Here is a 27,014-nt window from a genome sequence, read left to right as displayed (position 1 = left end):
AATTTTAACATTCACATTCAAATCAATAGCATAATCTAACTTACCTAAGACTAAGCAATCAAACATCCAGTATAACATGTTCTTCATTTTTACTTTCCTAAAGTCAATTTTTAAAATGATCTACTTTATAATTATTTCAAAAATTACAACTACTACAGAATGCTGCATACAAACTTCAGTAAAACAAGATCCATAACAACAATAGCAGGAACAATAACCACCACCACCACCAGGCAGTCTAGGTTCCTGCATAAATGGCTGGTGGTCTAGAAGTTCCAAACGATAGAGGAGATGAAAAATGAGCCACTCACTACAAAAAATCTCTCAAGTTGGCCACAACAATGAAGAAAGTGGTTCAAGTAGTGAGATGATTATGGGCTCAAAACAAATACTTGGTATCATGAGATGGGATTCTGATGGTCAAGAAACATTTAAAACAGGAGGGAAAAGCCTGTGTATTAGGGTGGGAGAAAGTAGTGGGTATGTTTAATCCACCACAGTAAAAATAAATGCTATGACTTTCTGTAGGTAAAATACTGATGAGTAATGACATTCATATTAGTCATAGTCATCCCTGGCTGATTTTAAGATTCCCCAGTCAGGTGTGCATGGTGAAGAAACTTCCAAGTAACTTCTCAGTGATAGAGAATGAGCAACCTGAGGGATCCTGGAAGGCCTGTTGGTTTGGGTGAGCAGAAAATGTCTAGGGATGGTACTAAATTCTGCAGCATTCACCCTATGGTCCTTTGTTTTACCAGTTCAAGTGGAAGTGAGGTTTCTCTGGGAATGATTAATAGCTTACCGCCACCTCTCAGTCTATTTATTTCCACTGGAGTTGGAACTAAATCTACTTTCGAAAGTTTAACGTTTTCTTTGAGTATGGGGATGAGGTGGTTTCAATTTCCCCCCAAAATAATTAAAGTAGAATCACAAGGGCCATTTTGTTACTCTTTGGCAAAACAGAAACAAGGCAAAAGAGCATAAATGAAAATTTAAGAACAAACCACCCCAAAATGTGACAGGAATATGAAATGGAGAATATTCTCCTGCTTTTTGAACAACTTCTTTTGATGACTCAGAAAAAAATCTTCATAAACTCTTCACACATTGAAAAGCACAGCCTGTGAACAGGAGGGCTATTCAGAGTTACATTCTGTTTCCTCCAGAAAAAACTGAGTGATATGGGGACCATGGTGGGTCTCGTAACCACAGTAGGACAGCCAGTGGCACTGCACTCATACACAGTGAGAACAAACCTACTGCAGACCACAGCTGTGAATGGGAATTTGTTCAATGGGATACCTTATAAAAACAAGACTGAAATGATATCTATCCACAAATGTATATGTTCTTACGATGCTGGCCTTCTTCAGTTATTTTATTGATAATTAAGGTTCTTTTTTCCTGGCTATGATAACCATAGATACCATGTTTAAAAAACAACAACAACAAAAAAAAACGACCACCACAAAACTAGACAATCATGTGCTCAAAAGCAATTTTAGGCAATTTTCTTGTGAAGCCATTTGGCACATTTGTCTCTATAGTATTAATTTTCTGAAAAGAAGGGAAAACGCACAGAAACATACTGAACAAAAGACCACAAAAAATTGTGTTCATAGAATGTGGACATTCTAACTAAAAAAAAAACACCGATCATTAGTGCTTGTGAAAATTTATTTTCAAATATATCAGATTAGCAAGCAAAGCAACAAAAAGTTTGTTATTCATGCATTCAGAATTAAAACACAAAGAATGTTATCAATAAAACCAGAATTAAGGAAGAATTATTGTTCTTATTTAAAAGACTGAAGAATTCTAAAAAGCAGCCACTTTTACCTCTGCGTTAGAATATAGATTGATTTATAGTGCAATAAAAAGAAAAGCAAAATCATAAGTCTAATTTTGATTGTGCAGGGCAAGAGTCCTTTATAATATATAGCTAGAATTGGAGTAGTAAAAATTCAACCTTAAAGATCTGAAAGTAACATGAATTTTGACTTAAGAGATTTTAGGCATTTGCCATATTTTGTATCATTGCAATGCAATGACATAAAAAGATCTTACTTTAAAAATTTTAAACTATTCATTTCAACTAAATAACTTATTTAAAATGAATTTCAAGTAAATTTATCACAGCCAGGAAGACTTTAGTTCAAATTTTAAAAGTGATTGTTGATGGCCAATAATATTTTTGTAGAATCATAGAATTTTAGAGTTGAAAAGGAATTCAGAGATCATTAAGTAAACTCCATCACTTTACTCAGGAGTTAATGGAAGCCCCGAAAATTTAACAGAAATGCGAGCTTATACTGCCAGGAAATCACAGTGATTAGATTAGAACCCAAGTTTGTTACTTTCTAACCTATTGCAGTCCTCATCTCATTTATTGATAGATACAAGTTTGGACAGCATTAACACATAAAAGCCTCTTTTAAGATCTAGTATATATAAATGAATGTTCATTACAACCCATTTGATTTTCAGTCTAGATTTTTAAGGTGACTTTTTGTTAAAATATGTTTTAATGGTTCAAAGGCCATAATTGAGGATGAAAATGCCACTTTACAGCCATATTACATAATTTTAACCTTAAATTCTCTTTACTTATGCCAGAATAAGAATAGATTTCTCACTACTTTAGATAATATAACTCAGTCTGAAAAGCACTAGCTTTAAAGCAGTTAAAAGCTGCTTTAAACTTTTCAACTTCTATGAATTGATATATACAGACTAATATTTTTAAAAATATATGTAAGTATAAATGAAGGAAAAGTAAAGTCTGTACCTGCAGTTGTATTTTTGTATCTTTGCTGACACTTTTTGTTCTCCATCGTCTTGTGACCCGCTTGTCTTTCTTTGAAATATCTACACAGTTAGCCTACATTACACAAATAGTTAAAAGCAACAAAGCATTATTAAGTTAACACAGATGATACAGGTATAGACAAAGAGAGCACAGAAAGTTAGTATAGAATCATTGTTAGACGCCTAAAGCAGACCAGCCAGGAGATAAAGGTATATCTGATGCACAGTGGGCATTAAAAGCAGAGATAAAAACTTAACCATAAAACATATTTTTCTGCTATACCAAATGAAAACAGGATTAGCGTTTTTGCTACACGAAAAGACAGTAATAATTCTGAGAGTATCTAAGTTATGTCTTCATAACTATCATTTCTAATGCAACACAAAAATGAAAGAATGATTCAGATATTTACCTCTTCCAGTTAGTTTGTATTTAAATGTAAAACATTTCAAAAAATATATCTTAACACAATGACACCAAGATTCAAAAGTATTAAGAATAACTCCAGAATATAAACCAACCCTTATTGTAGTTATTTCCCTTTAAGTGTTACCTTATATATTCACAGAACAATCCAGTAAAAATTCTGAGTGAATATCTTAAGGTCCTTTGACCAGCAGCAGTAAAATGTTTACCTGCATGTCAGTAAAGTTAGGCGCTGACTGAGTTCTCTGAAGTATTTCCAAATTCTGCAGGAGTTTGCTAAGTTCCACAAGGTTTGACTGGCAGTGTGCAAGGTCTAATACAAATCAGAAATTAAAATATGTTACAACTGGGCAGGGAGTGGTGGTGATGATAATAAAAGGCACTCTATCCAAATTATGGCAAATATGATGAGGCAGATCTATGTTTATAGAATGATGATACTGGCAAATGAAAGAAAACAGAACCGGTCTCTGGTTTAGAACCATAAAACCACTGATTATTTATTGGATGACCTCAAAACCCACTCTTACAAATGAACAGTTATTAGTGTAGAAAGCCATTAGAATCCCAGTGAAATGGGGTGTGCTCATTTTCCTGCTGAGGTGGCCTTTGTCACATCAGAAGCACACTCAAGGGAACTTCAGCAGTTGTACAGTTTTGTTGTTAGGAATGTGTCTGCCTGCTATGAAGGTCTTCATATAGGACTCAGAATCTCTGCACACTCTACAGAGAGCAGGGCAGCAGCAATACGTCGGGGGCCAGGTCCCCCCCAGGTCCCATCTCTCAGCAGCATCTGCCCTAGGGTGGGGCTGTTCAAGTGCTGCCGTTGTTCTTCCAGGGAACTCTTGGCCATCAGTGGCCTTTAAATTTCTCAAGAAAGGAAATCGCCCAACGGAGGTGACGGAAGAGAGTACTGAGGAGGCTGGGACCCTTCCACCACCCCCTCCCCATCTCAGGGGAGGCGGCACCATTGTACTCCTCCCATGCCCCCCACGAAGAAAATAAGGTGAGTGACTTGGAAGGGTAGGCAATACAGAAGATAAACGGGAAGGAATGAGGGAGAAAATTAGTACAAAGAAAGAAGGCAGGGGTTAGAGGGAAGAGGAGAAAGGAGTTGGCTAGAAGAGACCTATATTTTAACTTGCCTTTTAAAGAACAACACTACATCACAAGCACCATGCTGGTAGGGATATTATCTCACACTACCTATCCATTAAAGCTTCTATCCAGTAAATATTACATTAATTCTCCTAAATAACTGTGATTATTCTACACAAATGGTGTATGCAGGTAGCATAGAGATATAGAAATGGGGCTTAAAATCCTTTCTAACAGAATGGAAAGAGAACTTGGTGAATGAACTCGATTCAAGGCAAAAGGATCCAAAACTAAGGGTCGGGAGACATTGATTTACTTTACACTTCTCAGCTGCAGTTTTCTCACCTGTCAAGTGGTGACAGTACTATTTACTCTCTTACCTTCCTAATGAAAGTAGCAACTGAGATGGGAGGTGAGAAAATTCTATGAAAACCAGAAATGGTCTTTATGGAGTATTAACTGCACTATGTTTAATCATTCTTCTACGGCCTTAACTTGGAACAAGCACACCATTCCTTGACACTTCTATCATGGAAGAAAAGAGACCCCTGGCAGAATTTCGCTCCTTGCTTAAGTGTCTGCTTGTATGTAAGGATTATAAGGACTTGCCCAAGACAATAAAAATACCTTTAAAAAAGAAATCTCTAGAATTTCATTAAATTAGATCTAATTTTAGAATCTGGGAAAAAGGAAACATTATGCCAAGAAAGGACTGTTGAGACAGTTTATAACAGTAAAAAATTTAAAACTTAAATATCTAGCAGTTTACTTACTTTTTCATCATCCCTACCTTGTTCTAAAAGAACTCTACTCAATATTCCGTAATAACCTACATGGGAAAAGAATCTGAAAAAAGAATAGATATATGTATATGTATAACTGAATCACTTTGCTGTATGCCTGAAACTAACACAGCATTGTAAATCAACTATACTCCAAAATAAAATTAAAAATTAAATTAAAAAAAATAAAAAGAAACGTCCAATTGCAGAATAGTTAAATAAATTAAGGTATATCCAAAGTTATCCATTTACTATTTCATTTAGGAATCACTGACTGGGAAGACACTATGCACCCAGCGCAGTTCTAAGCACAGGGAATATAGCAATAAAATAAGATTCATGGAATTTACATTCTGGTTTAAAGAAAATGTACACAATAAATAACCTGTACGTTGAACTATTATGTACCATTTTAGTGACGGCATATACTGGTACATAAGGATGGCATATAAAATACTAATTTAACATTTTGTTTCTATGGGAAAAAATGCTCTCCAAGAGCCAAGAAATTCCCTTACGTACTTGAGATCTGGACTGACAGAAGTCCAGACCTATGAATAGCTAACCTCTTTAAGTACTGGAACTATAAATGTGCTATGTTATGGGTTCAAGAAGATGTTACTTGATGAACTTCTGAAATGCAACCAACCTCAATATTGGGATGCTATGAAATGATCAAAATAGACCAAAAAAAAAAAAAAAAAAAAGTGCTGTGGTAGTTCAGGAAAGGGACAGTTACTGTGGTTTGAGGTCGTCAGAGCAGACTTATAAGAGACAGTAGAACCTTTTGTGGGTCTGGAGGATTGATAAAAAGGCTTCAGCAAAACAGGAAGGTGGAGAAGGTCAGAGAGGGCAGAGAGGGCACTGCAGGTTGGGAAGACAGACTGTGCAAAGGCCTTCCTCCATGCAGGAACATGCAAGCACGTTCAAAATAGCAAATAAGTTTAATTAGGCCTATGGAAGACAAGGTTGAAAGGGTAGGCAGGGCCAGAAAGCTGAAAGCTGGATGTTAAACGCTGGGCTAAGTAGTTTGGACTAAAGCCCAAGAGCTCACGGAGAACCACCTGAAGAGATTTTTGCAAAAAGCTATTTTACGGAATAGTGGTCTTGAGGGACTATTATATGTAGTGAACAAAGAATGGCTTTGGGATTAGTCAAATGTGGGTTGGCTGGAGTCCCAGCCTCTCTATCGGGGCAGCTGCGTAATCTTGGGCAGGCTCCTTAACCTCCGTGCATTTCACTTTCCTCATCTGCAAAGTGGGGACAGTAGCAATACCTACGTCTCATAGCCGAGGGCAATGGGATAATGGCTGCTCAGTGCTGGCACTGGATGCCAACATGTCCAAACACAGTAATTTCCCAGGAGCCTCCGAGAGCGACGGAGCCACAGAGCAAGAGGCTGAGGGTGAGGGTACCGGCCAGGGACTGGGCAAAGGGTGAGCCTGAGCTAGGAGAGCAGAAATGGAATTCCAGAGGAAGGGGAGATGAGGGGGAGGGGAGATGGGGGAAGTCTGCAAAGAAGTAACAGAACTCAGTCTCAGCTGGATGAACAGTGTGGGTGAGTCAGAGATGACAGAGGCTTCAGGAGTGGTTATGAGAGCAGCACCGACAAAAACAGGGGAGCCCAGGAACTGGGACCATTTTCACGGAGGACACAGAGAATTTGGTTTTAGCCAGGCTGAGGAGAAGGCGTGACCGAGTGTACAGACAGAGAGGATCCACGGCAAGGGAGGGGGTGGGAACGTAGCACGGGCTGGATACAGAGGTCTGAAATTTAAAGAGAGTTTTCAGCCCTTTTGAGAGAAATATGGTGCAGTGATTAAGAGCATATGCTCTGGAGTCAGACTGCCTGAGTTTGAATCCCAGCTCCACCATTACTAGCTGTGTGAACTGGGTCCAAGTGAGTTAACTTCTCTGTACCTAAGTTTTCTCACCTGTAAGGTGGAGTTGAGAGGATTAAATGAATTGATGCACTTAAAACACCTAGAACAGTGTCTGCGGCACCCCATACCTATCAGCTGCCGCCACCACCACCACTACCATCATCAAAACAGAGACTGCAGTTGAAACTAGAAGCATGTCTGTCACCTCCAAAGCACAGAGCAGAGTCATTAGGATCAAGTTGGTCTGGGTTAGCCCTTCAGCTCTGTCAAGTACTTGCTGTGTAACTTGGACAAGTTACTTCACCTCTCTGAGCTGTAGTTTCTCTACCTATAAAAATATGGTTCAAAATTCCCGCTTGGTACTATTGTGAAAATCTATAAAATACCACATATGTAAAGTGCTTAGTTCAGTGCCTGGCCCATATGAGCACTCAACAAGCTATAGTTACTATTACTGAAGCTAAAAGCAGAATACTGAATCTTGATCATCCCTACAACCAAAGCTGCTCAGAGGAGAATCCCAATGAAACAGAGAAGAAGCAGCTGGAAAAAAAGGAAAACTTCATGGGGCCTAAAAGAGGAGGCTCATTAAAGAAGGTCTTGCAGGGCGGGTCAGAGGATGAGGCTTGAGAACACAGCAGAAAGCAGGTGGCGTCCTGCTGCCAAGAATGCTTCTTCCATAGAGCAAAAAGGGCAAAGTCAAATTATGGGAGAGAAGCTGAAGTCTATGGGCAGGAATGACTGAAGTGGGAAAGACTGAGGTTGTTCTCAAGACAGGAGATCATTACTACACTTAATCCTGAAGGAGAACAGGATGGCAGGACGAGGACCCAGGTAGAGAGATCAGGATGGGGAGAAGCAGGGTCACCCCCGAGACTGGAGAGAGGGCACAGGGATGGGCCACAGAGTATCTGAAGCACACAGGGAGACAAAGACATCCCCCCACCAGCCAGGGGCTTCTTGGCATCAAGGTCAATGTCTATTTATTTTGGTCACATGAATGGACTTTGTCCCGGTAGACAGTCTCAATCTTTTCAGCAATGTCGGTGGCCAGGTTAAACTCCACAAGCGTGTGCAAAGTGGCAGAAATTAGAGGAGAGGCTGACTGTCTAGAACCACGGCAGAGGCAAGCCTGCAGTGTCTGGGACAGTGAGGTCAGCTTCTTCCCCAACCTGAAGTTCATAAAGGCAAAGTAATGTCTGTGTGTTTTGTGAATATACTCAAGTAAAACCCTTTTCATGGAATGTTAGCTGGACACACTTTATGAATATAACATCTCCCTTAAAGTCATATTTTCACATAAAGATTAAGTTTGGAATGTGGAGAGGGCTAATAAAAATGCTGCAGACTTTGAGTTCACACGTGTGTAAAGCAAAAAAAAAAAAAAAAGAATTGGTTGGGGCATGAACACAGGTTGCCAAATTTCAATTTTTCTAAGTGAGGACATAAAATAACGTAACATCTCCTTTCACCAGAACTTCATAAAAGAAAAAAATTTAATATCAAAAATGTTAGGCCCAACATCATCTCAAGATAATTTAAAAATTAAATCAATTTAGATGTATTAAATACTTATGTTGTTTTTGTGTTGTTTTGTTTTGTTCATTTTTGAAGGTCAAATGAAAGTTGTCTCACAGACTGGAAATGGTCTGTGGATCCAGTTTGGACCAATGTGCTAAGGCTCATTTCAAGGAAGGAGAAAGTTTCTGCAGATTAAGAGGCTGAGAGATGGTACAGTGAAGAATCACGTATTAGTTCGGAGCACTTAATAACCGACCCATAGTGGAACACCACTACCAGGTAACTGTGGATCTAGGATCAGTATAATTTTGCTGTTTATTGTTGGTTGTTGGGAAACATACACTGTTCTGTGGGCCAGACGGAGCAGCAGAGAAGGCAGCTGTGTAAGTGACCTAGTAGACTGTCAGGAGCAAGGCTGGAGGGTGCTCCCGAGGCAGCACTCAGCTGGGTGATCGCCCCCAGGGTCCGGGGTGTGGGAGGCTAACGAAGCCAGACGGAACTGCTAACGCGATGAAGTGAGAGGGTTGAAGCGGGTAAGGGCAAAACCAGATTCAGGAGTTGTGAGGATGCAGGAGAACGGACAGGTAAGAAGCCCGAGACATGGCAAAGAGAAGATCTGGGATATAAAAATAAGAAAAAAAGAAAAAAAAAAAAGCTGGAGGCAATCAAGGGGGCTTGGGGGGTGAAAGGTGCAGCACCCACAATTTGCCCCTTTTGCGTCTGTTTCTTTGGCTCATCCTGAGAGCCCACAATGGGCAAGAACTAACCTTCTGCACACCTGTCCATTTCTTCTGAGTCTTGCAGCCAGGCGGCCACTTTGCTCTGCCCGGTCGTGCAGGTTGCAGGGAGGCTGCTACCGCATGGCAAAGGGGACTGCCATGGAAAGCTGTTCGGCTGCGCCTACAATGAATAAAAAAACGCGTATGGTTAGGCAGAAATAGTACATTTAAGTTACTAAAAAGAACACAAGTATACTCGAAGCGACATTAAAAAAAGAGAGGAACAAAAAGGCACGCTCAAAATATGGAAGAAGCCTCTTGGCTAAATGTGGTATGAGCTCAGTGGAGCCAACATTTCTAAGCAATAACGACACGACACTCGTTAAGCTGCCATCTCCACCAAAAAACAAAGGGGACAACGTTCAAGTATGTTATATCTCATACTCGCAAGCACATGCCAACTCAAATTGTCAATAGTTTTGCATTACTCAGTAAGTTACAGCTGATATAGTGTTCTTGTTGCAGTACTCAACTCATGAGTGAAGGCCTTTCCTTTCCGAAAGCTCTCTGTACCCTTATGATCAACTCATGGTCTCATCAGCTACCTGTGAGTCTTAAATACATTACCCACCAGCAAGCAACCTTGTCATGCTGTGAATGCATATTGAAAACTGTAACATATAAAATGGCAGTCTTGGCAAGTTATTATTACCTATAGCTGATAGACTTTCCATTAAAGGGATTTTATGTGAAATAAAAGTTGTATGAAGTATGTAGATACTAAAGTGAGTACAGTAAACACTGTGAAAAAAGCAGAAACTTATTTCCCCCAAAGCTGAAACAACTTTAAAACTCCATATTTGACTTTAATATTCAGTTACAACTGATTGTGTCTCTTCTAAATCATTATGAAGTGAAGGACGCACATACTTAGCAAACCCAGACTCATTTATTACCCGTACAGGGCCACAAACCAATTAACATCCGAGAGTCTCATAATTTGATGCTTAGGATGCAAGCAAAGTGATAAAAAGCTCTTTTCACTCTTTACTGCATTTTGATAAATGTAACAGAAATCTTTCACTGAGTTAGATATCAGAGGTATGTCATTTGCAACTAGAGCAAGAGATCTATGAAAACCAGAGTTGAAGAGCTTTCTTATTCCAAGGCAAACAGTGGGGAGGATTTGGTTTCAGTTCTCCATTCTCGTATGTCACCCAAGTTATTTAATAAATAACACAAGGGATGAAAATAATACGTCTTTTATCAACACTCTGTGCCAAAGACACGGGCAGAAGCTGGAAGAACCAAAGGGTTAAACATTTATATTTTTTAAATATCCACCTGGGATACATTTCTTGTTTAATTTGGACTAACTCTGGGATTCATTCTATTCTGTGATGAGAACACAGGAGGCCCAGAGAAACTTGGGGACTGTCTTGCACATCTTGTGTTGGGTCATTCAGTAAGTGCCCTACTTTCTAATAACCCCGACTTACTGGTTCATTTCCTTTGATTTCAGAAGCAGTTAGTACTAGGGTTAACCCAATACCCTGTTCCTAGGAGAGAGATATTCCATAATGAAATAAGGTTTGAGAGCCTTGGGAAATACAATTAACGGGATTTAACAAAAATTAGGTAAGTAATTTCCATCGAAATAGCAAAAGCTAAATACAGCTGTGTTTCATTTAATCTGATTTGATGAGTCTTGCAGTTACTCCATGAGGTTTTTCAATGCTTTGCAGAGGAAACTTGGATATGTTATTCCATATATCCCTATGTAGGAAAACAGAGAAAAGCAGAATCTTCACTGAAACACATTTGAACTCAACTCCTTGTGGCAGCTAGTTATTCACAGATGTCTCTATTCCCAATATCAGGTGCCAAGGGAGAAACCGGAAGACCCCTGGGCAGTGCAATGTGGCTATGGTTCAGAAAACTTAATTATTGAGGCAAAGGCAGAAATAGCTGTCTCCCTGTCTATTGTCTTAACCTTGGTTTTTAACAGGCAACACCTCTAGCTTTTCAGCAACACAGAAAAGGAACTCTTAATACAGCCGAAAGAATAGCTTCAGCCTCCCTTAATCTGGTACCTGGTATAACGAAAAAGGCACTGATTTTGGAAACAAAGATGAAGATTCCGATCTTCGCTTAGCTGTTTAATGTCTATTTAACTTCTGGAAAAATTCTTTACTGTCTCTGAGCTTTGGGTATATTTAAGACTAGAGATGAATGAATGTCCAATGCTTAAACACAGTGCCTAGTCATTCAAATATATTATATTCAAATATATTATATTACTGTCACAATCTATAGCCCACTTGCGTTAACTTCATGGGGAAATTCACTGGCCTCTCTCATGGTCATGTATATATTACAGCTCAAGGCAAAAAACCAAGTTTCACTTTAAAAACTTTGTGGTCTTCTTATTACCACCCAGGAAGACATCAATTTCTAGGTGCTGATTAACCAAGTGTTCACTCTACTTTCTAATATTCCTACAAAGCCACATACAATTTAGATGTACTCCATTCACAGAAAGGAAAACTGTTAATTCTCTTGGTCCACATTTCCACCTAATCTATACTTGTAATTAACTTGGATGGTAAATATCACGATTGTCTTCTGAGGGTTAGTTTACAAAGCAAACCTTCTCTTTCTGGTTTGTAAAATGAGACACAGTTAACACGTTTGCATAATTTTCCAAGAAATTTCTGGGCTGACTTTCATATAACAAAGTCATACCTTTCCATCCACAACAGAAACATTAGCAGCTGGTGAGGATTCAGCTGTGGAGGTTGAAGGAAATATGTGAAAACTAGCATCTCGTGGTGATCTCACAATTTCATTCTGCCGATACAATCGATGATGGCGCAGTTTGGAGACCCATGCATCAAACCAGTCCTGGGATTTCACCTAAAACAATAAACAAGAGGAGTAGGTAATGGTGAAACCAATCTCCTGTTTACCACTGATATAGGCAAGTGATTTCCCCAGATATTGGCAGAGAAACTGTTGAAAGGCAACTTTACCTTCAAATGATAGATGTGTTCTTCTGTGTCAAGGTCTATTCTCCGAGCTTTCTTTTTAATTGACATGACAGAGAGTCCGACATCGATGCTTCCGTGGACCTTCCCTTTTTGAATCTGAAATCAAAAGACTGGTAAAAAGGCTGGAAGGACATGTGATTTGATGTGCTTTTGTACTGAAGTGAGCTTAATGTAATCTTTAACTTATCTATAGGAGAGGGAATACCACATCACCTCTACAAAGAGAAAATGGCTAAGGTTCTGGAGTTAAGGTCCTGAACCTGAGGACAGTTGAAGTTGCAGTGACTTCATACCAATTTCAATAAGTAAGACTATTCATCTCATTCCTGTTTTTGGCATAACTTCATAATTCTAGATTGCACAGTTTATATCCTAAAAAAGGTATCTTTACTGGTTCCTAAAATGACTATGGTCAATCTTTGACCTACAACCCAGAAGATCCCCAAGTAATCAGCTAGAAGACTGCTGCTGGGGCAAAATTGGGCAGCAGTACAGAGTGCACGGAGCAGCCAGCTCTTCCTTCTGGCTGCCCTCATCTGGTCAAGGACACACAGCTGATTCAATGAAGAAGCTGGGGACAGAACTGAAATCTGAGCCCTCTGTTACGTACCCTATATACAATGATAAGAAGGAGAGCATTTTCCAGTTTTGCATGCAAACAATGACTTTTTTTTTTTTTTATGTGCTGAAAACACTTTTACTTTTTGGTTCTATTTCCTATTGTCCTTGTATATTAGAAAGATTATCTCATCCATTAAACCTCTGCCCTATTATCTCTGTAAGAAAAATAAAGCTATTATCTTAAATTCTAAAGCCTGTCCTATATACATAAATCAATTTACTCTCCCTTTCTGACCTTCCATTATATAAAAACCTTCCTACTATATGGTCTCTATGTCTGCAATGGTCTAATTTCTCTACTCAGCTAGCTATATTTCAAAAATATTTTAATATGAACTTTCTAGATATATAGCCAGGGTTATCTGATTTGTTGGTAAAGTTAGTTAATATTCTTTCTGCCTCAATGTTTAATATTTCATTATCTCTACCATTATCCATTACCGTCTCTACCAGTCAGAGGAAATTTTTTCTATGGCTTTGACTAAACCATTACTTGAATAACAGCAACTATTAGCTAAAGTGAGATTTGGGTTTGTGTCTGAACAGATGAAAATTTCCATGCATAACCATTAAGCATGCAAACAATGACTTTTTATATTAAAGAAAAATAATTTCGAATAATTTTTGAGTTGGGATGCCCAAGATAAAAGAATGTATGAAACAGAAATGAAGTTCATAAGATAGGTCTTAAAAAGACTTCAGTAAGAGCAAATGTTGCTTTAAATCTCAAAAAAAGCACATATAGCATAGGTTATTGAGAGATGCAGGAAAAAAGCCTACTTGGGTTTTCTCTCTAAGACAGAAAGGGTGATTTTTATTAGTTGGTGACTTTTAGGTTTAAGCTTCTGTTTTTAACAACACACATCACAATAGTTAAATTAAATCTTCATGCACCAGTTTGAGATTTTATGCTAGCTTGAGCATAAGCGTAAAACACACCTTCTATGCAACATTTGTTAAATCTTATGGGCACAGCAATGCACACAGCTGGTAACGATGGCATAACACTTATACACTGTGGTGGTTACTCACTTCAAGCAGAACTCTAAACCAATCTTTGTGTCTACTTACATCAAGTGGTGCCTTTGAATACTTTAACATTCCGTTATCCAGGACAAAAAAACGCTGCAAGAACCAAACAATCCCAGTTATTGTCAGTATTTTGAATTATATAAAACATTCACAAGTGTGGGTCTAACATTGCTTGTCGTTTAGTAATCAGTATGTTTGATCATTTTCATGTATTTGAATTCAGTGCACCTGGCCACGGTCAGTCACATGAAATGGTAAGGAAATCTTAGCTCGAGTTCCATACTATTTACCTAGTAGGGTTCTTTTATACATAATCCAATGGGGATGAAATCTTTCACCACAGTTTTTCTTTTCTGTTTTTCTTTCTTTCTTTTCTTTTTTGGCTGTACCGCACAGCTTGTGGAATCTCAGTTTCCTGACCAGGGATTGAACCCAGGCCATGGCAGTGAAAGCACTGAATCCTAACCATTAGACCACCAGGGAACTCCCCCATCACCACGGTTTTTCTTAATGGGGTGTCAGGGGTGGGGGGGGGGAGGGAGGAATCCCAGGGCCTGCAACTAAGACTTTCTAAATGAATCACGGTGGGGTGTTTTTGAAAGTGAGAAATGAAAATAACCTGAGTTAGGTCACAGTGATTCTGTGAGGAATTTGTCTGCAGGGGATTTTCCACCTTGGAGATAAGCTCCTGAATCTCCCTGGCTGCCATAGATAATTCTGAAAATGCCCATGTCTGTTAACAGAAGCCAGTGGACTGGAGCTATGAATAATGAATTATCTGGAAAGTTTAAAAAGTAGCCTTATCAGTATGCTTGCATCTCCACTTAGCAAAATACTTGCAATCCACTCTTCGTAAAAGAGATTAAAAATTATTTCTGGGGCTTCCCTGGTGGCGCAGGGGTTGAGAATCTGCCTGACAATGCAGGGGACACGGGTTCGAGCCCTGGTCTGGGAAGATCCCACATGCCGCGGAGCGACTAGGCCCGTGAGCCACAACTACTGAGCCTGCGCGTCTGGAGCCTGTGCCCCGCAACAAGAGAGGCCGCGACAGTGAGAGGCCCGCGCACCGCGATGAAGAGTGGCCCCCACTTGCCGCAACTGGAGAAAGCCCTGGCACAGAAACGAAGACCCAACACAGCCAAAAATAAATAATAAATAAATAATAAATAAATTAAAAAAAATTATTTCTGAACTATATTAAGGGGAAAATATATATATTTGGGGCAGTTTTTGTCTCTTTCAAGACACTCATGGTCCAGTCCAAATGAATCTAGCCATTTTTGCTCCACAAACCTCAGGAACTCTCTGCTGTTGATTTCCTTTCCATGTAAAATTGACTGGAGAACAAACAGCTCCCAGGACCCAATCAAACAATGGGTCCAGTGTCCTCCTCTAGTCTCTACAGATGCAGGGAGTCTTTCTGTGGCTGGTAAATTACTCTGCTGGGAAGTTGTTATGTGACTCAGGAACTCTTAGCTGCTGAGGTGACAGGCAGTCAGGCCTGGAGACACCCTACACAGAACTCACAGAAGGTCACTGTAACCCCTTTGTTATAGGTTCTGGGGTGGGGGGGAAGAAGTAAGCACTGGAAGAAGGAATCTCTATAGCTGAAAAACACGTGATTGCCTATGACTTGGGCAATCAAATGGGCTGATGCTTGAATAAATATCTGATGGTATTAGAGACCAAGAGAAAAGGCAATGCAAGGGAGAACCTCCTATTGCTTATGTAGCAAAATGTTCTAAGGGAAGGTCCAGAAAGAGTTGCTGTTGAACCACAGCCACTTTTGCTGAAATGTGGACTGAGAGTGCTTAATTAAAGTTAGCAGTTTATATAAAATGTGTTTCTTGGACCCCTTTCTTCCACTCGTCCATTCCTATCTATCAAAGAATTCTAACAGGGATAACCTATAGGATGGTCACAGGGAAAGAGATGAGCAAGGCCACTGATTTGAGGAATTGCAAAGTGGTAAGGTCAGAATGAAAGGCAAAGGTGATTCCAGGAAGGAGTGTGGCCAGTTGGCCAAAATCCAAGAAAGAACAAGGGTGGAAAGAGATTCCTGGCACTGGTATAATATTATGGGTTCAGGGGAGACTGCCAAGGTTTCTGACAAGTGAGAGGGAAGAAGACTCTTTGACTGGTTTTTATTCTACCCTCAGAGGTAGGGGGTTGGGGCAACATTTCCCAAGTGTTAATTTTTAAATCTTTCTCTTAAATTGCAAAAAATATATTTCCTCAAGGATGTTATAATCCGTAACTTCCCCTTTTGGGTCAATGGGCAGCCACGACCCTGCCATTTGCGCCCACAAATCCATCTGCCTTGAGATGAAATCCATCAGCAGATGTGGCAAGTAATGAACCTGTTCTTTCAGTGATTTCAGACAAGATACTGGTGGTCTACCAAAAGGCTTATACTGAAAATAGAGGACAACTTTCTTCTCCTAAGCATCCAGAATTCCTGCTACTCCGGTAACTGCAACAATATAGTGTAAAATATTTTCTCCATAATTAAAACTGGAAGATGGAAAAAGAATGTGGAGTTGGGTAGAGAGGAATAAACCATATACGTTAAAAGGCAGTAAACAAACTTCCAAGATCAATGACTTTCCATCTTTAGTTTGCACTGGTAACAATAATTCTAGGAATTTATCCCGAGGACTTAAATGGAAATTCGTGTATAAGAATGTTCATCACAACTTCATACAATAAAAAATTAGACATATGCTACATATTCAGCAATAGGGAACTGGTTCAATAATGGAATTAGTATAAATCTATCCAATGGAAGCCATGCCTGCATTTTATAAAATCTCATATTTAGAAGAATATTTAATAAGAACATATTTATACTAATTTAAGTTTAAAAAAAGCAGAGTAAACAAAAATATGTCCAAACTGGATTTTAAATATCATGTAAAATATTTTTTCCCTGCATACAGACATTACAGATCTCAGACTTAAATAGGTATGATAGGTTGCAGCCTGTATAGTTAAAACAAGGCCTTGAAGACTAGCTTTACACATACAACTGTATTCTTGGTTTCCCACCTAATGACACCAAATAAGAGCCTCTATTTATGAAGATGATCTGAAGATGAATATGATGAAAATGTTACCTTGTGCCAGCCCTTTAAAGGCCATTTTCTCTTCTTTAGCATAAAGCCTTCATGTTTGTCTGGTCTCTGGACATTGGTTTGGCCTATTTTCAGCCCTTCTATAATTTCCCAGCTGTCAGCTTCCTGAGAGAAAAGAAGAAAAACAAATCACATGTTTCTCAGTGTTTGATGACACAGTTAAAGCAGATTCTTAAGTAGAAATTGCGTTTGAAGCAATACTCAACCCACCAGAAGTATGAACAACATTCTGGAGCAAATTCTAACATCAGACCCAGCTATGCACTTATAATTGAAGTGAGAACGAGTTTCCGGGTACACCTGGAGGTATGCGGGTCCATCAGAGATGAGCTGGATAGAGTTGGAGTCTGGGGTAGAACGGACTTTTGATTGCCTGCATTCACAAGGTTTAAAATGCATTTTTCCAGACAGTTCATCTCTGGGCACAGAAGCACTTTAAAGTTTTAAAATAAGATCATTTTGGTGAAACATGTTCAATTAGTGTGTGGGCCTGGTTTTCTGTAGAAATGAAAAGGCTGCAGCAGCTTAAGTGGCTCATGACTTCTTATGCTGAAGAGCAGCGCTGTGGGCATGGTTCCTCTCCGTGAGGCTGCGTGCATTTCAGAGTGAGCATAAAATGCCCCACTTGCCAAACACCCACCAAGAAGTCCGTGCTTCGAAGACACACATCGTGAGATACACATACCCTTGGGAGCCCATGAAAGAGCCAGAAATCTGGGATTCTGGAGTCCACACTATCACCCTCCTCTGTTAAAAACAGACTAAATCATGGTTCCCTCTTCCAAAAGACACGTTTTATTCGTCTATGGTGTTAAAAAAAGTTTTAAAAATGAATTGTCAACATTTTAAAAATCAGAGGATTTCAGGCTTTAAAAATCCAAATTTCTAGTGTTTTGTGAAAGCCTAAGATCTGGCAACGCTGGGCCTGCCCTGAAGGACGGCTGCCCGTCTTCAGTTTACCACAGTCCCCCTTGGGTCTGCTTCCATGTTAGATACCTGTTTCTTAGCAACGTCCTGGGTTTTAAAATCCCTGGACCAGGTGATTTCTAAGGGCTCACGCAGCTCTAAAGTAACCGCTGACCTGGCAAACACTCACATTCTAGATCTCAGGCTTGGGGCACAATCAAGCAAAGTAGAGGCAGGAACAACGAGGTCACATCCATGCACAACCGCTGCAATCCTGCCCATGGCACAAGAAAGCAAAATCCCTCAGCATAACCTGCTCGGCTGCCTCAGCTCTGGAAAGACGGATGCAGCTCCACGGATCAGGGCGGGCCCCTCTGCAGAACGCCCCAACCCAAACTGACTCAGGAAGCTGCCTTCTGACATGTTCTATCAGAAATCATCTTTAGACCACAGCACAAAGGCTTCAACGGGAATGGAAGTGGGTTCCATTTCGGGGCCGCTGGACTTGCTGGCCCAGTGTCTGGGTGGTGGTGGCCCAGAACCTGCTGCAGGACTGTGAGGCTGTGACAGGACCCAGGGGCGAAGGGGCCGTAATCGGTTACCGACGTCGGCCACAGGAGCAGGAGGGGAGAGGGCTGTGTATTTGCCATCCATGCCTCTTTCCCCTGTCTTCTCCTTTCATCTCAGAAGCTGCTTGCCCTATGGCCGAGTCAAGTCTAAGCCCAAATATGTGTAAATAGAGTGGGATTTTCACAGAAAATTGTTTCCAGGAGATGTGGCTGAACGTTGCTTCATGCAAAACATCATTAAGCCTAGGAGATACTCCTGGCTTCTGAAGAGCCCTCTAAAGCCAGCATCGTGCTTCTACCCTATCTAAGCCCAACCCTACAACCACCACTGCCCTGAGAACTAATGTGGGATCAGTGTTACTTCTCCATCTGCTTGGTCATCCCTGAGGGGTGCCTAGTGAATGAACTACAGCCCTTACAGAAACGCACCTACCAGTGTTCATTTGGCAGCATTAAGAACCCTTTGAAGGAGCTGTAAATTTCCCCTTAACATAAAAGAACAACCCCTAAAGTGATTTTCTACTTGTATACTGTCGGAAACTGTGATTGGTCTGAACTGTTAATTAGATACAGTAATTTTAAAATGTATATTTCTCTATGGAATGTGTATCTCTCTAAATAAATCCACTTCTTACTTAAAAAAAATATATATATATATTTCTGATGAGACAGTTTCAGGCTCTATACCATGTTTTTTTGACGATAAAAGGGATTATCATCAGGAGTACAAAGTAGAGTGTTTTGGAATTTTCATTTTTTAATAATGAATTGCAATTCAATTCAGGTGAGCATTGCTTATAAATAATGTTAGAATAATAGAAGAAAATAGTAGACTCTCATAAAAAGTCCAGTATCTTTGGCTTTTTACTCTCATCAGCAAAGTAGATAAAAATGATGGATTTTTAGTCCATAAAAGTGATGGATTTCTATAGATTTCTTTTAGAAAGCCTTGGTATAATCAAGAAATTAAAAGAATAACTCTCTATATATGTGTACGTATATTCATTAGTGCTCTCTCTGTTCTTAGAGAGGTATCACCTGTATTTAATGATATTTCTATTTTCAGTAGCCCCATCCATAGATACCATCTCCAGAAGAATCGCATTTTTATTTTTGGCTAGATCTTATCTTATCTGAAGGCTAGTGTTCATCTTTGATTTAGTGTGTGTGTGTGTGTGTGTGTGTGTGTGTGTGTGTGTGTGTACATATATGATGAATACTCTGGATTACTAATGAAAATGGAAACATTTAATAATAAGCACAAATGCTTTTTGAATTTTTTTCTAATTAAAATCAGAATGTAGTAGTAGCTGTCCCTGTGGAGCTATGACTACTGATCTCTATCACAGCAGTTTTTTTCTTCTCTGGGAATTTAACCACAGAGGGAAAAAAGGGGGTGGTGGTGTACAGATAAGTAAGATAGGAAAAGCAAGAAGTTAAAATGTATTTTTTAAACACAAATGCAGCAGCTCTGAACAAATAATTCCACTCGCTCTGATGCAGAATTACTAAACCCACCAAAAGAAATTAGAAAGAATCCTAACATAGTTCTTATAGTTAAATAAACTGTCAAACAGACAAAAAGGCAAAGGATAAAGCCAGAACAAACAACTCTCTCTACTTCAATTATAAATACTGGGGACTTCCCTGGTGGCGCAATGGTTAAGAATCCGCCTCCCAATGCAGGAGACATGGGTTCGAGCCCTGGTCCGGGAAGATCCCACATGCTGCGGAGCAACTAAGCCCATGAGCCACAACTACTGAGCCCACGTGCCACAACTACTGAAGCCCGCACCTAGAGCCTGCGCTCTGCAACAAGAGAAGCCACTGCAATAAGCCCGCACACCGCGATGAGGAGTAGCCCCTGCTCGCCACAACTAGAGAAAGCCCACGTGCAGCAACGAAGACCCAACGCAGCCAAAAATAATAAATAAATAAAGTAAATTTTAAAATAAATAAATAAATAAATACTGATGAAAATGTTACAGATAAGGTGTGTAAGAAATGAAACATCCCATCCCAGGACTTAGTACAATCCATCTCTATACTTAGTAGACCAGGTCTATCTTGAGAAAGCTAAAATTACTTTCTGAAAATTGAATAATTTTTTCATAATTTCAATTGATATTAATTTTCTGCTTAAAAGCCACCAACTTTCATAGGTTTACTTAGAAACAGAGTCAAAAGCCCTACTGTGATCACATCAGTACTTGAATCAGATTATACAAACATTTTTGCTATTACAGAAGCTTTAAAAAGACCTTTGATGTAATAACAATACCTAAAAACAGAAAGTAACCTAATTATAGCCCCAGTCTGTTCATTTGAAAAAACCAGAGACACTTCCTTTCTCAAGGGTATATTCTCTGTGCGTGTGTGAGTGGGCGGGGAATACATGGAATGCTTTAGGAGGTGAAAGCACCAAACAAAGAAACTGGAAAAATCCTGAGACAGGAGTATGTGTACTTCAAACAATGTTCTTCCACCACCAACCAGTGCCCAGGAAGCCCATCTTCTCTCAAAGGGGCTGAGAGATGGTGAGATGCTATGGTGTCTGGATTGGATGGGATTCTCTGATTTCATTGGGTCCCAAGAGATGTGTTATCTATTAACACAAAAACACAACAAGAGTATTAGTTGTGGGCTTCCCTGGTGGCGCAGTGGTTAAGAATCCGCCTGCCAATGCAGGGGACACGGGTTCGAGCCCTGGGCCGGGAAGATCCCACAGGCCGCGGAGCAACTAAGCCCGTGTGCCACAACTACTGAGCTTGCGCTCTAGAGCCCGCGAGCCACAACTACTGAGCCCACGTGCCACAACAACTGAAGCCCGTGCGCCTAGAGCCCGTGCTCCGCAACAAGAGAAGCCACCGCAATGAGGAGCCCGCGCACCACAACAAAGAGTAGCCCCCGCTCGCCTCAACTAGAGAAAGCCCGCACACAGCGATGAAGACCCAATGCAGCCAAAAATAAATAAATAAAATAAATAAATTTACAAATAAATAATAAATTTAAAAAATTAAAAAAAAAAAAGAGTATTAGTTGTACAGCAAGGTCCAAGCGGGCAGCTGCACGGAGGACTAATGGGAAGTGGATACTGTTGGTGCCCTACCCAGATCCCTGTACTAGGCCAGTGGACCCACGCCCCAGCTGCTGTGAGCACTGTGAACTGCTAAGGCTACAGCTTCCTTCTTCTACCAGGAATTGCTGTTTGGCCAAGCTGGGGCCTTCACACCTGGGAAATTATGCTGTAGCATGACCCTTCCCCATAGCTCTCAAGGAATGAAGGACACAAGGGTACAAACAGCAGAGGGAATGAAAAGTCCTTCTTGCCTCAGGGTGAGTCCAACTCTGTGACGTAACTCATGCTCCAGAGCTCACCATGGGATCAGGTTGAGGGTGGACTCCAGCTGGAACCCCCTCTTGCTCAGCACCGACACCTGTCCTAACCTCTTCGCTCACCCCTTTCCTCCTAAGGGCTCTTCTTCAATAAATCACAGGCACCCTAAGCTCAGTCTCAGGTTGTCCTAGGTAATCTGACATAAAGGAAGAATGTGAAATAAAGTAACGAGTGTGGTAAGTACAGAGACGGGCTACACAAGACAGCCTGGGGCTGAGGGAGACAATGAGCAGCGCTTGAGAAAGGGTTCCTGTGGGCCTAATCTAAAAGAAGTTGGAGTTTATTTAAATGAAGAAAGGGGAAGGGAGCAGGACAGCATCCCTGCAGGCCTGGTGGAAGAAAGAGGTGCCCAACAGTGGAAGAGAGAAAGAGCATGGCCGGAGGGAACTGCATGCAGGTGCCTGCAGCTGGAGTGTGAAGTGAAATGCCCAAGAAGCTGGAGATGCAGCTGGTGGGCCAGGAGTGGCCAGAGCAAGTCATGTGTATGTGTCGCTCCCTACTTGTTGTTTTAATACCAGCACCTCTCCTTTCCATTTCTGTGTCTCATTCTCCAAGTCTTCCTTCCTCTGTTTCCACTGCTCTAAATGTCACATACTTCCCAGCTATCTGACTCTGGACAACTTACTTATACATACCCCAAGTCTCAGTTTCCTTATCAACAAAATGAGAATGATATCGGTACTCACTTCAACAAGCTGGGGACTGACCGAGAGGATGTATGTACTAATCCAGTGCCTGGCTCAAAGTGGGTGCTCAGTCAATGTTAGCTGCCTTGTCCGTCACCCCTAAATCAATATTTATTCTCTCTGTCCTTTAGCTGTGTATAAAAGAGGACTGAGGTTTCAAAGAGATTAGTCGTCATATTTACCAAGTAGACATTCTCTGTTTGCCATTCAAATAGAAATAAGATTATTTTTCATTTCTAAGTTTTTGTTAAATAGTTTAATAACTTCCCCTTTTTTAGTTTAGCAGTCTACTCCTGTCTGACGGAATAAACTTTATAGCTTGTAATGCCTTCAAAGTGTAAAGAGGTACAAATGTCTGTATTCTACAATATAGTAGTGTAGTAGAGCGTTCTTTTCCTAAAGGATTCTGTTTAATATAGGAAAAGCAATGTGGATGGATCACTTACACATACTTAGAAGTTAACCTTTTGGGGAGATTAAAGTGCTGTTTTTATATTTGGATTCAAAATCCCCATGCGTTCTATTTTCTGAGTTTCTCAGTAGGAGAGCCAACCCACTGAAAATCTCAGGGAATCGAGCACGGGGTGGGGGTGAGTAGGATGGTGTCTCCTTGACTTTTCTTTGTGATTTTTGCATTTTAGACATAAATGAATTTAGATGTTCTCCTAGTCTGAGGAAGAGAAAGCTGAAGGGGAGGGGACGCTGGCTTCCATAAAACAGAAAAGGTCTTCATTAGTAGTCTGCAGGGTTCTCCTCAGAGCTCACTGCTAGGAAGGCCAGATGTGAGAAGGGGACTGGACCTCTGAAGGTACAACAGCCCCTCTGGGTAGGGACTGTTTTACTCTGCAGGCGGGGTAGAGCTTAAACAAGTCTAAGTTTGAATCCCTGCTCTGCTACTTAGCAGCTTTTTTGACTTTGGGCAAGTTACTAACTCTCGGTTTCCATATTTGTAAAATGTAATAAAAACCTACACTGCGTGGAACTGCTCATAAGGATTATAGTAAATGGGATCACGTAGCTAAGCACTTAGTATAGCATCTGGTGCGCAGTGCATGGGCAACAATTGTACCTGTTGTTGTTGTTGTTACTGCTGGACCCAGTGATTTTTTTCTATAGCCTTGATATAGAAATATTCGCTCATCTTACCAACAGGGAATGACAAGAGTTTCTCTTGCCCTTTTCCCTTAAAATAAAGAGAATTCTGGACGTTTCTATGTAACCCTGCACATCCCAGCAAATACACTTTCATCTCTTTCCTCCTTACGCAGGGCAAAGAAACCCTACATACTGGAGATGGAAAGAAGTGAAAGAGCAGCTCTACAATGGGCGGCACAGCTACCTTAGGGGAGTCAGGTGTAAGAGGTATTGTTCAACTGGCCACAGGCCAGGCATCCTACCATCTGAGAAAGCAACACATTCTGTCACTGACCTTGGAGAGGGGGACCGGCTCCGGTTCCAGCAGCTGCCGACTTACAGAGGGTTCAGTGCTAGAGGAAGAAGTCCTCTCCAGTATGTGGATACTCTGAAAATACATGGAAATACAGCCTAGGGTTAGAGAACCCATTTCTCATGTGGATGGACATGGGGGTGAGATCACACAGATCACAGTAAGAACAGTGAGCTATGTTAAAAATGGCAAGTTCCTGAGGGGACCAAAGGTAGTAACAACTGTAGGAAAAATGCGAGGATAAGGATTTTGTTTTCTCCCCTTATGGATTTGCTGGTGAACTTCTGCAGCAACGCTGGTTTCAGGCTTAGAGAAAGAGTCAGAGAACACATATATTAAAAAAAAAACAAACATGGAATATGCCTCAACATTTTTATAACTATGAGAATGGTGGCACACCTACTACTTAGACAATTAGCCTTACATAGAAATATTTGCTCATCTCTCCAATGGCAGGAGACAAAGAGAAAGGTCTACATCAAAAAGCCCAGAGCCTTAATACCATTTAGTCTCTAGAGTTTCTTATAATCCTTATAGGATAATTATATATTATAATATTATAATTATAATTATAATAATATGACAATTCTTAAATGCACAGAGAAGAAAACAATTCATCAGATATAATAAGCAGTAGATGTCTTTTACAAAGACTATAAAGAGCATTCACAGATCAGTGAGATGACATTCCAACAGGAAAAGAGGCAAAGTACATGAACAGGCAACTTGTGCAGAACATTTGAAAAGATGTTCAACTTCAACCACAGAGGTTTTCAAAGAAGTGAAAACCAAAATAATAATGATTTTTAAAAAAACCCATTACATTCGAGAATGGATCAGCGTTGGGGGAAAGGGAGTATAAATTGGGTACAGTCTTTCTAAAGAGGAATTTTGCAATTTTATTAAAAAGTCTCTGGATAAAAAAGTATCTGCCGCACTGACCCACAGCTAAGTCTTTACCCTAAGGAAATAATCAGATTGGTATGGAAAGATATAGGAACAGATGTGCTTACTAAAGCATTATTTTATTATAGTAAAAAAAAAAATCTAGGGCTTCCCTGGTGGCGCAGTGGTTAAGAATCTGCCTGCCAAGGCAGGGGACAAGGGTTCGAGCCCTGGTCCGGGAAGATCCCACTGCCGCGGAGCAACTAAGCCTGTGCGCCACAATTACTGAGCCTGCACTCTAGAGCCCATGAGCCACAACTACTGAGCCTACGTGCCACAACTACTGAAGTCTGCGCGCCTAGAGCCCGTGCTCTGCAACAAGAGAAGCCACAGAATGGAAAAGCCCACGCACCGTAACGAAGAGTAGCCTCCACTCACGGCAACTAGAGAAAGCCTGTGCGCAGCAACAAAAACCCAACGCAGCCAAAAATAAATAAATAAAAATTTTAAAAAAAATCTAATACATATGCGAATAGTACAGACTTATAAGGATATAACATGCAGTGAATCAAAGTGACAACACGAATTTCTGTTTATTGGTATGGAAAAAATAGCCATGATGTTCTGTCAACTAAAAAATCAGGCTATAAGGAGTATGTAGACTATGATGATGTTAAACATATAATCAAACTATATTCCAGAATGTTAACAGTAGCTGTATAGAGGTGGTGGGATTATAGATGATTTTTAATTTTTTCTTAATTTTTTTCTAATTTTTTAGTGCAAAAAATATACATTACTTTATATTTGGAAAAAATTAAGCACTTTATATGAAGGGATAAATCTGAAAGACATTAAAGGAATAATTCAATGGAGTTAATATTTAGATATAGGCTGAAAATGTAATGTACATTTTTACTCTAGTTATTTCATTGTTTCAATAGACAAAGTTGGATTTTATTTACTTATTAAGGTCTCTATTTTTAATATCTCACTGGAAAACTATCAGATTAATGTTTGCTTTTTTCATAAAGAAAATTACACTTTGACCTGAGCCAAATTATTCTAATTTCTTTAGGTTTTCAAGCTTTTGGTTATTTCTGTTACCTTGAAAACAAGAAGTCTGATCGTAAATTTTTAAAATCCTACCTGAATGCTTTCTTAAGTCATTTATTAGAAAGAGAATAACTGAAGTGAAAGATTTAGGAATTGCTCCTATCTCTCCAACTTGTGAGGAAGCAGAAGAAATAAGAACAGATATTTTGGGGCCAAATACAAAGTTGGGCAGGGATTAGCGAGAATTCCTAATCTGACAGCTGAAGTGTCCAAGGACAATTTAAGCATTAAGTGGGACTCTGCTCTTTCCATTCCCAGGTTCACTTGAATTAGCAGGGAAAAATGATACAAGGGACTGAGTATCGACATACTCAGTGCCAGCACCTTTTGTGGGAGAGTCAGAAGCAAAGGCATACTACAGAGAGAAAAACAGGGAGTGTGTGTTCAGATCTTTAACAGACAATGGGACCCCTATCATTCGAATGTTGGTGCATTTAATGTTGTCCCAGAGGTCTCTGAGACTGTCCTCAATTCTTTTCTTTTTAAAAATATTTATTTTATGTATTTATTTGGTTCTGTCGGGTCCTAGCTGAGGCACACGGGAACTTTGTTGCGGCATGTGGGATCCCTCATTGTGGCGCGTGGGCTCCAGGGCTCACGGGCTCAGTAGTTGCGGCGCACAGGCTTAGTTGCCCCGTGGCATGTGGGATCTTAGTTCCCTGACCAGGGATCGAACCCTAATCCCCTGCATTGGAAAGCAGATTCTTAACCACTGGACCACCAGGGAAGTCCCCTGTTCTCAATTCTTTTCATTCTTTTTTCTTTATTCTGCTCCGTGGCAGTTATTTCCACCATTCTATCTTCCAGCTCACTTATCCGTTCTTCTGCCTCAGTTATTCTGCTATTGATTCCTTCTAGTGTATTTTTAATTTCAGTTATTGTGTTGTTCATCACTGTTTGTTTGTTCTTTAGTTCTTCTAGGTCCTTGTTAAA

General features: G+C 40.2%; 1 protein-coding gene across 8 annotated transcripts in view; it reads right to left on the bottom strand.

Moving 5' to 3' along the window:
- The window catches only part of OSBPL6 (oxysterol binding protein like 6), a 209,861-nt gene that overhangs the window by 44,496 nt on the left and 138,351 nt on the right, over positions 1-27,014 (bottom strand). For 5 of the 8 annotated variants that reach the window (XM_059928166.1, XM_059928165.1, XM_059928169.1 and 2 more), the window contains 8 exons: positions 24,063-24,155; positions 17,058-17,180; positions 13,981-14,034; positions 12,271-12,384; positions 11,984-12,154; positions 9,287-9,419; positions 3,445-3,548; positions 2,789-2,881 (listed from right to left, as the gene is read on the bottom strand). In XM_059928166.1, coding sequence (XP_059784149.1) covers positions 2,789-2,881; positions 3,445-3,548; positions 9,287-9,419; positions 11,984-12,154; positions 12,271-12,384; positions 13,981-14,034; positions 17,058-17,180; positions 24,063-24,155 — 885 coding nt within the window. The remainder of the gene's footprint in view (positions 1-2,788; positions 2,882-3,444; positions 3,549-9,286; positions 9,420-11,983; positions 12,155-12,270; positions 12,385-13,980; positions 14,035-17,057; positions 17,181-24,062; positions 24,156-27,014) is intronic. The other 3 variants (XM_059928168.1, XM_059928170.1, XM_059928172.1) reach the window with 1 other exon arrangement.

This window comes from Balaenoptera ricei, chromosome 7 (assembly GCF_028023285.1).
Source record: "Balaenoptera ricei isolate mBalRic1 chromosome 7, mBalRic1.hap2, whole genome shotgun sequence".
Taxonomy (NCBI): domain Eukaryota; kingdom Metazoa; phylum Chordata; class Mammalia; order Artiodactyla; family Balaenopteridae; genus Balaenoptera; species Balaenoptera ricei.
Note: the sequence above shows the minus strand (reverse complement) of the source record. Positions and strands in the feature narration are given on the sequence as shown.